This window comes from Brachycentrus maculatus, unplaced genomic scaffold (genome assembly GCF_059751285.1).
Source record: "Brachycentrus maculatus isolate JH-2025_06_01 unplaced genomic scaffold, ASM5975128v1 h1tg000324l, whole genome shotgun sequence".
NCBI classification, from domain to species: domain Eukaryota; kingdom Metazoa; phylum Arthropoda; class Insecta; order Trichoptera; family Brachycentridae; genus Brachycentrus; species Brachycentrus maculatus.
Genome location: NW_028281073.1, coordinates 749824 through 760136, shown reverse-complemented (window position 1 = coordinate 760136; position 10313 = coordinate 749824). Strand labels below are relative to the sequence as shown.

The following is a 10313-nucleotide window of genomic DNA, read 5'->3' as shown; positions in this document are numbered from 1 at the left end:
TAATGAAATACATGTTGAACTTATAACCCCGTTTTTATGTAATGATGCCTATCTAGGTAGGTAATAATAGTGTCAATATAAAATCAATACATTACTTGGCAACACCAATTTTTAAAATTATTTTTTGACATCTGTCACACTGTTTTTTTTCCCAATGTCGGGATCGATTTGAACAATTTTCTGTTGTTTTTCAACAGAAAACATGGAGTTTGTGTACGCGTATGGTGCGGGCTTAATTGAAGAAATACAAAAATAGTACGATAGTTTTGATTTAATGGAGTCCGATAGATTTTAATGTAGTGTTATGTTATTTTGTTGTTTTTTGTTGCAGTTTTTTGGGATACGATGAATTCTTCACTACTGTCAACAAATTGGCGGACCCACACTATTGTTTCTCATTTATTTTTCCGATTGTTTCTATTTTTGATTCCGTATTCGCCTCTGAGTTCATTCTCGTCACCGCAATTGGACAATGGCTGAATGCAATGCTTAAATGGTAGAGTATTGATTTTATTCACTATAAAACTAACTACTAACTAACCATAACGCCGCGTCCGGTAGGCAGAGAGAATAGAACGCCACACCACTCTGTCTTTGCAAACATTCTACGCCTCTTGCATGCATCTTCTCATACATACCCGCCGATTGTTTCGATTCCTAACCTGACCGCTTTCAAGTATTTGGCATACCCGATCGTGCCAAGTTTTTCTCGGTCTTCCTCTGCTCCTGTTTCCAATTACATTCGCCTCATAAATTTGTTTTACCGTTCTTTCCTCACTCATTCACTCCACATGTCCAAACCATCTCAACACACCTTTCTTAATTTTATCGATAATGCTTGTCTCAGCTTTGCATTCCTTCCTTATTTCACTATTCGAACATCTATCATACATCGTTTTGTCGCACATTCTTCTGAGAGATATAGTTATAATATTAATAATAATTTAGATAATTTATATAGTGCATTTACGTAAAATACTACCTCTGGGGGGAGGGGGGTTCACCGTGATTGAATTGTGGAAGAGGAGATAGTGGAAACGATGAAGCAAACACACTCAAAATGCTGTAAATAAATTAACTGGTTAAATTATAAGCTATGTAAAAAAAACATATTTTCTGGCGTTTCTCATGTATGTGTGATTATAATCCAGGATTCGGACCTCACATACTAATATAAGAGTTTCTGCTCAATAAAAAACTTCTACGCATCGCCAGTGGGTAAGAGTGACACACGATAAGTGCTTTGATTTTGGTTTATTAACTAAATACATGATAAAAGTAATTATTTTAAAAACGGCAAAATACCGCCGCATACGGGCGTCTCTCAGGAACAAAGTTGACGCGGTTAAAAGGTTAATGAGTTATCAAAATAATAATGAAACAATTTATTTTTTTATTTTTTTTTGACTTTCTAAATATCATCTCACTCTCACTGTTTCTTACTGTAAGTGGAAGAGCATTCTACGCCATCAGTCTCGCAAACAGCAAAGGTAAGCTTGCCAAATCAAGTGCGCTGGTTGCAAGCAATCTCTTTGAGATACTCTGGAGTCATATTATGTTTATAATATAGTAGCGTGTGGTCCCACGGTTATGGCGTAGTGATAATACTTCCAATATTTCCAGTTTATGCCAGGATTTGTACTACCAACGCCATCTATTGACGATACAACACAACCAAATCATTACACATTTTACTTACTGAACAAACCATGTTTTATCAAATCTCTAGTGATCAATATGGTCCCCCGTTCCAGGATTCTGGCGGAGCACCGCCCGTACTGGTGGATCAAGGAGACCCGGTTCTACGAGGTCCGCGGGGTCGCCAAGCCGCAGCTGCAGTGCGGCCCGCAGACGTGCGAGACCGGGCCGGGCTCGCCCAGCGGCCACCTCATGTCCGCCACCTCCGTGCTGCTGCTGTTTGGCTGCTGGATCCTGACCTTGAGGAGGAACGCCAGCAAGGACGGGTGAGAAAGGACACTTAAGGAAGGAAAACTTGTATTTTGCATATTTAAAGCCTCGTAACACATTGTAGTCGGGCGCTTCGAACAATAGATTCTAGCCTATAGCGGATGTTTTTCGCAATTACCGCAAAAATATATCGTTTTCTTAAAATTGACACAATTTCTAGACCAAATAATATTTTGGATTGAAATTTTCAAAGAAATCATATATGACATTTGATCATCAAAAATTAATTGTAATCATAATTTTTAATTAAGTATTCCGTATTTCACAATTTTAGAAGCATTGTAAACTCTAAAAAATAGTCCTCCCCTCCGAGGTATCATTCCTTATACAATGCTAATAAATTCAAATAATAAAATACCAAACAGTGAACAAAACAGTGCGAGGGGTATGAAAAATAGTCCAAATAGAGAAATGACTCAAACTAAACTGGAGATTGAGATCGCGTAAAAACTCTAGATTTCTGGCGATGCCTTTACAAGCGGCACACTAGCCAATCCGGACAAATACTCAAATAAGGCATCTCAAATAACGTGGACAGACTATCGCCTAGCACCCAGGTAGCAAATTACCCTTCAAGGCGTTTTATTTCACGCTGATAACAAACCCGTATATTGCCGTTTCCCGCCGAAAACTGACAGTCGACAAAAACGGCATTTGCCGTGTCCTGCAGTTGACCGACAGTCCGCGAAAAACGGCAAATGCCGTGTCCCGACGATAATGTGTCAACTTTTTGGTAACAACACTCCTTTATCACATTGTTGTCGGGTGGTTTTGTCATGTTAATATATTAATTAGAGTCGGTGTTGCCCGCTAATTATTATACTAATTAGGGTCCTATACTTTTTTTTAACCTATCCGCCTACCGGCCGCCAAACGTTGGCGGTAGGTATGTTTTTACATTTGCAAATCAGCCGCCGTTTAAGCCACGCCCCCATCCGTGGTAGTTCATATTATAAAGATACTTTCCTGTGATATCTACAAATCAGTAAAGAAAGCTTTTTGTAATGCATTATTTCTTATAATTTTAATACAAATTTATTGACGACACTTGACCAAAGATGTCCCTGTAAGGATAGAGTTATCCTTTTGATTGAAAAATCAACTGAAATCAGTGAGAAATCAAAACTTTACATCCCAGGAGTAATGTTTTATTGAGTTATTTTTTTTTCATGTTAATTTATCACATTTCTGATCTAGACACACGATAAAATACGTGCGTAATAGTAATATGTACCATATTTATTGGTAAAACAGTAAAAGTTATAATTTTATGAGATGGCGTGATTGGTCGGCCTGTTGAACTGCGCACTAAACATCAATCTGTTTAGTGCGCGGTACCTTTCCTGCATTAAAGATTATTCCTATGTTTGTTCTCGTTTTATCAGGTGCAAAATATTAGCGCCCCCTTGTTTGACAACCCATATCACCTCCCCTCCGGGCGGGGCAACTTTCTCACTTGCGGATACATTCAATTAGTGTCTTTATATACATGTTTTGAAAAATAAGTTTAGTTTATTTCATTGTGATTTTGTTGAACAGGCACGTTGAGGTATGGCTTCGCAGAATCCTGTGGATATTGTCGGCAGCGCTGCTGGTCATCGTCGCGCTGGCCAGGATGTTTGTGGCGACACACTTCGTCCATCAGTGCGTCCTTGGAGTTCTTATCGGTGAGTCATGCTGATGAAACGTTTGCATGTCTCTGCTGAATAAAATGCTTATTCTACTCAACCATAGGTGGTGTACAAAACCAATTAATAATGAATTAGAAAATAGAATATTAATAAATCAATAAAAATATAAAGAATATACAATATATATAAAGAAGTTCCAGTAATTTAAGTAGTGTGGTTGTCAATCACGGGTAGAATTGGTGAATGTTACACGCGTGCAAAGTGATCACTTGAACCGTAAATGCCCAGACTTCCATATTCTTCTTCATCTATGTTGAGATGTCCGATCCTTATCCGCACCCAACGGTGCATAGGGCACTGCATCGTATTGACGCAGTGTTATCTTGATCATTACTTACATGAAAGCAAGGTGATCACTCCTGCGCTTCAGGCACCAGTCCAGGGTAATATTAAATAAATATTGGTGGGTAAAATCACAAATATTTATTATCACCACCCTGGGAATCGAACCCGGTACCTCCAGCACGGTGGCTAAACACGCTAACCATTACACCATGGAGGCGGACATATTGCTGACTAATAAATAAATAACGTTTATTTTTAGGCGCGCTGACGACATACTTCGTCTCAAATCGCCTGCTGAAGCCGTTCTTGGAGCTGGACCGCGATTTCGAAGAAGAAGACACCAAGAGGGCGGCCTCCGGCCAGCCGCCGCAACAACAGCCGGACAGCACTACCAAGTACCTGTACATGCGGCTGCTGGGACTGCGCATCATCCTGAACGCGGGCTACGCCAGCTTTCTCATCTTCATCGCCTTCTTTCTCTACTGGGGACTCAAGTTCTTCGGCTTTGACCCTCTTTGGAGTGTCAAGCTGGTGAGAAAGCTATTGCAATGTGTTTGTTATCATTTATATTATTACATTTTCGACAGACTTTTCAGACTTCCATATCGTAGTAATTTTTTTATTATTTTCTTTTATTTTTATTTTATTGAAAGGAAAAACAACAGTTACAATACATATATCGCTCATTCCTTTCAAGAACGTCATAAATCAAAAAACTTGATTTTTCAGGAGATCGTTTTTAAAGTTTAAAAATATTTTACCATGTATTAAAAATAAATATCAAGCCAGTTATTGAACTTTTTACTGTGCAACAGATCTTTTTAGGTAAAACTTGAATGTTTTTTTTCCATTTGAAAAATATTTAGTATATTTAAAAAAATAATTAAATAATACCTTTTCTTCAAAATGCAAAAACAACACTTTCTGTCCTGTAGCGGGTAAATATTAAGTTAAAAATATGCCTCTTTCGCTGGGATATAGTACATTTTTTGGGCATTCCGAAAGCGTGCACAACTGAAAATTGACAATTTTTGATTTATGACGTTCTTGAAAGGAGTGAGCGATATGATAAATCAGAATACAAAAACAAATCATGAGTACCAATTACAGTTCTTCACAACTATGTATAAGAGAGGTCTGTATAAAGGAAGAGACATGAGACAAGGATGGGATAGAGAGAAAAGGAGATGGCAGTGATAGGAAAAGAAGAAAAGGAAAGGACAGGGAATAGAATTACCCTTTTAGGTATATAAGATTTCGAACAATTTAGCTTTAAAGTTTGAATGTTTGAAATACATCATACAGGAGAAAGTGACCAGGTGCATTTTTTACAATAACGTGATCATTGACTATTTGATATCTTACTAGCTTAATATTGCCTGAAAAAATCCCAAAGCGATTTTAATCTTTGAAGCATAATATATTGACTTGTTAAAAATGACTAACTGCATTGATGTTTATTTTGTTGCCAAGCAGAAGTGACTTAAATGGACCTCCTGAAAAGTTAGTTGGTTTTTTTCTCCTGTACGACTACGATATATTATATATGTAGTATATATGTACACCGACGCAGCCAACCGCCTGGTCGCCATGAAGGCTACCAGGCTCACGGCGACCAACAGAATCAGCAGAAGTATAATACGAGGGGAGATTAAGAAATTCGCGGAATGACAGGGAAGGATAATGAAATGAAACATTGAACTATTTTACATTTATTACATTTATTAGATCTGTCAAATAACTTATTAATACCATCGAAAAAAAAAAATTGTGTCGGGCGTTAAGATATCTTACTAGCTTTATATTGCCCTGAAAAAATCCTCAAGGATTTTTAACTTGGAAGTATAATATATTGACTTGTTAAAGGATTTTTAACTTGGAAGTATAATAAATTGACTTGTTAAAGGATTTTTAACTTGGAAGGATAGTATATTGACTTGTTAAAAATGACAAAATGCATTAATGTTTATTTTGTTGCCAAGCAAAAGTGACTTAAATGGCCCTCCTGAACACTTGGTCACTTTCTCCTGTACGACTACGATATTCTTCTTTATCTCAACATAGATAAAGGAGAAAATGGATGTCTGGGTGTTTACAGAGCTTATGACCTGTCATAGGGTGGTTCAAGTGATCCATTTAAACGCGTGTAACATCACCATTCTACCCAACGTGAATGAACGACTACATTTGACTGTTATAAATTTAAGTATTATATTCAATAGTATTATTTTCTTCATCAAATCTTCAAACCCTTATCCGCTTGTATTTTATATATAATAATATAATAAAACCCTTATCCTCACCCCAATGGTGCATAGGGCACTGCATCATATAAAGGCAGTGTCAATTTCCAGTTGTGCATGTTTTCGGAATGCCCAGAAAATGTACTATATCCCAGTAAAAGCGGCACATTTTTAACCTAATATTAAACTCCATTTGAAAAGTGTTGTTTTTGCATTTTGAGAAAAGGTATTGTTTAATTTTTTTTTTAAATAAACTAAATATTTTTCATATGGAGAAAAAACCTTCAGGTTTTACCTCAAAAGATCTGTTGCACAGTAAAAAGTTTAATAAGTGGCTTGATATTTATTTTTAATACATTAAAATCAAGTTTTTTGATTTATGACGTTCTTGAAAGGAGTGAGCGATATATGAAGAAGAATATGAAAGTCTGGGTGTTTACAGGGCATATGACCTGCCATAGGATGGTAAGGGATCACTTTACGCACATGCTACCATCACCATTCTACCTACGATTGACAACCACACTATTAAAATTTTTGGAACTCATGCATATATTATTCATCTCGTGACACTGTACATGTGGGTTCACTAGAGCCGTCTATGGGATCATCTATCTCAACTCTTTAAAAGCTTTTACGTTTAACAGGTGGCGCTGCCATTGCGGTAAATATATGTAATAAAATACCTAGGTAACTACCTATACATTTTATTAAGTACTTACAAATAGTACCTACATAAAACAGTTCTACCACCAGATGTCGCATGCGTCGCACTGAATAAAACAATAGACATCAGATAGAAAAAATATAATATTGTTAACTGTCAGAATCAGATAGATAGAAATTTATTGCAAAGATTAATTAAGAATAAACTTTTATTGTCGTTTCTTTAATTACAAAGCAATACATTGTTTATTTTATTATTATACACCCACTTTACATATTATTTACACCCAATTTACGAAGGAAAATATTACCACGTTATGTATATATATATTTTTTTTGAACATGATTTTGCCTATCACAGATGTGTATATAACCATAAATCTGAGCTGGTGAATATTTTGTCATACATTGGTAATATTTTTTATTTTCTTTTTCCAGGCTTTCAAGTGGTGTCCTTCACCCGACTACCTGCACTACGATACAACTCCACTTTTCGCCATTGTGGAATCTACTGGCTTGGTGCTGGGTACTGCCATTTGCCTGACGCCATCGGTCAAACGGTATGTATAAAAGCCTGTCGACGGAATGCAGTACATCTATCGTTGACGGAATGATGTCGAATGGTGTCCAAAGAACGCAAACGATTTCTATGGATTTTGTTGGCTGTTGACAGAATGTAGTGTATTGCTGACGGAATGTTGTATATTGTTGACGGAATGTAGTATATTGTTGACGGAATGCAGTGTATTGTTGAAATGTAGTATTTTTTTGACGGAGTACTGTCTGTGAATGGTTGGATGTAGTCTGCCGTTGCCAGAATGTTGTTAATTGTTGACGGAATCGGAACGTAGTCCATTTTCATTAGATTGAAGTAAAGTGTAGTGTAATGGTCAGCGCGCTCGGCTACTGTTCTGGAGGTCCCGGATTCGATTCCCAGAGGGGGGTCTAATAAATATAAATGATTTTTTCACATATTTATTCAATATTACCCTGGACCGGTACCTGAAGCGGAGGGCTGATCACCTTTCCTTCATGTGTTAACGATCAAGATAACACTGTATAAAATGCATAAAAAAAGAACTCCACCGACAAGACACACAAGGTGGCTTGGTGGGTCTCTGAAAAAAAAACAAATTCTACCTATGTAAAAATTATGATTTAAATAAATATATACAAATAAAAAAAAATTAAAAAAACTGCGTTTATATGATGCAGTGCCCTATGCACCATTGGGGTGCGGATAAGGGTTTGAATGAAAAATGAAAAAGTGTGAAGGAATGTAGTGTTAATACACTAATACAATAATTTGCGGCAAATAGTCTTTTATAGACGACATGCAGTATATTGTCATTGGAATGCAGTCTATTTATGACGGGATATAGTCTATTGTTGACGAAATGTATTGTACTATTATTGGTGAAATGAAGTATTATATATTGCGACAAAATGTTTTAAATTGCAATTTTTTTTGTCAGAATATAGTATATTTTCTGACAATATATCGACGTGCCCTACGTAAAGTGCTCTAACTACATTTATGTCAATTTTGAGATATTTGGTGTACGTTATCAACAGACCGTTATCTACAAATAAAAATAAATTAAAAAATATATTTAAAAAAATAAATTACGCCTAGTTTTCAGGCGTATAATACGCTATCTACATGGAATTTTCGAAATGAACGGAACTTCTAAAACGCTAACTGCTTAATTTTGACAAAGCATAAAGTTTTAAAATGATTTAATCTATTATTTTATCATGTTTTTGAATGTATAATACTAGTTTAGAATTTCAGATGAAACCGTTAATTAATAATAAAAAATATGTTAAAAAAATCTCCTAAGCTCTCTCCTGTAAAGTAACATTTGGAAACCCGGTATGTGTGTTATTGTGCGGGAAGCCAGAATAGGATATTTAAAAGAAATGCTTACTTACAGTTTGTTTACTGATATAAATTCTTACACTTTAATTACTATCGATATTAACTATTATAATTTATCTAATTGATTATGGAACTTTGAATTAAATATGAAGCTAAAATATACGTCCTTCAGAAATCAAGCGATGTAGCGAATCCCGGTCTCCGCGCTTCGGTTGGCCGCTTTTGTTGAATCCGCTCGGGAATCTCCGTGGCGAATTTGTATATTTCAGTGTTGTCAACCTGACAACACCAAATGGCGTGGCCAGACACCTACAAACAGATTTGCATATAGAGTACTTTACGTAGGGGCCGTCGATACAGTCTGTTAATGACAATATATAGTCGATTGTAGTCTTTGGTTGTTGGAACATTGTATATTGATGACGGATGTATTTGGCATGGCAGAATTAACCTTTTTCAATATTCAGTTTCAGGTACAACTCCAAGAAGCACTCTCTGATCATCTCTATCCTCGGCGGTCTGGTCCAGTGCTACATCTTTGATCGTTGGATTTCAAACATCGATAAAGAGAGTGCTACCTTCTTCTACGCTATGCATTTCATGGCTAATCTCATGCGTCCAGTCTTTTGCCTGCGATTCATTCCGATGTTTTCCATGCTCAAATACCCCTTCACCTCATAGAGACAAAATTAATCATCAATTGATTCGGCAGTCACTTTGTGGTAGAATCTATCCATTTTAACCTGTCCGGGAGTATGGACGTAAATTAACGTCAGTGCAAATATTCCTTAACCTTTTAACCGCGTTAACTTTGTTCGTGAGAGACACCCGTGCGCGGCGGTATTTCGCCGTTTTTTAAATGATTACTTTTATCATGTATTTAGATAAGAAAAGATTTATTTTCCTAAACAAAAACGTTCAATGGGATTCATTGTGCCTTTTTGGTACTCTATAATACACTTGTGTCACATTATTCTTGAAATATATAGTAAAATAAACAAATTAGATCGTAACATAAATAAATCAAAGCACGCATCGTGTGTCACTCTTACCCACTGGCGATGCATAGCGTCGAGAGTGCGACAGATATAGAGCATGATAATGGCGTGGACTAATTACGGACCGCAAGAAAAATCAGGGATCTGTTCTTTTATTTATCCTTGTGATGTTACAAATTATTAGTCAGATATTTCAACAGATGTCATAAGGCCAAGGATTGACGTATTATTTTATCCAATGTTCCACACCATGAAACAATCCCTCCAAGTTGTACTGAGGTTCGAAACTTGGAGCAAAGTAAAAACACATACGGTTATGTCAGCCGCGTATGGGCATGTTTTGCGAAAACACATATGGTTATGCGAGCCGCATGGATAAAGGAGTATCGACGTTAATGAACATCAAAGTCCGTCTGTCAGTTAGTATGATGTAACTGTATAGCAATGACATCTGTGGATATTTTTGTGTAATTTTGTCTTAATTGAAAAATATTTCAAATAGGTGTTTTTTTATTAAATTATTTAAACATAATTTCTATCTTCATAATATAACGATTAAATGAAAAAAAATAAATAAAAA

The 10313-nt window shown here is 36.2% G+C and overlaps 1 protein-coding gene across 1 annotated transcript; it reads left to right on the top strand.

Annotated features, from left to right (window-relative positions):
• The first annotated feature begins 106 nt into the window (after window positions 1–106).
• Window positions 107–10313, top strand: LOC148304359 (glucose-6-phosphatase 2-like). Its single transcript, XM_088268452.1, has 7 exons — window positions 107–255; window positions 332–496; window positions 1755–1964; window positions 3508–3635; window positions 4204–4475; window positions 7292–7413; window positions 9203–10313. The coding sequence occupies exons 1-7, from the start codon at window positions 203–205 to the stop codon at window positions 9414–9416; spliced, it is 1164 nt and encodes a 387-aa protein (XP_088124578.1). The 5' UTR covers window positions 107–202; the 3' UTR covers window positions 9417–10313.

Coding starts and splice junctions, on each gene's coding strand:
- LOC148304359 (XM_088268452.1), top strand. CDS start 203: ATGGAGTTTGTGTACGCGTATGGTGCGGGCTTAATTGAAGAAATACAA. Junction 256..331: donor ATTGAAGAAATACAAAAATA/GTACGATAGTTT, acceptor TTTTTGTTGCAG/TTTTTTGGGATACGATGAAT. Junction 7,414..9,202: donor CTGACGCCATCGGTCAAACG/GTATGTATAAAA, acceptor TTCAATATTCAG/TTTCAGGTACAACTCCAAGA.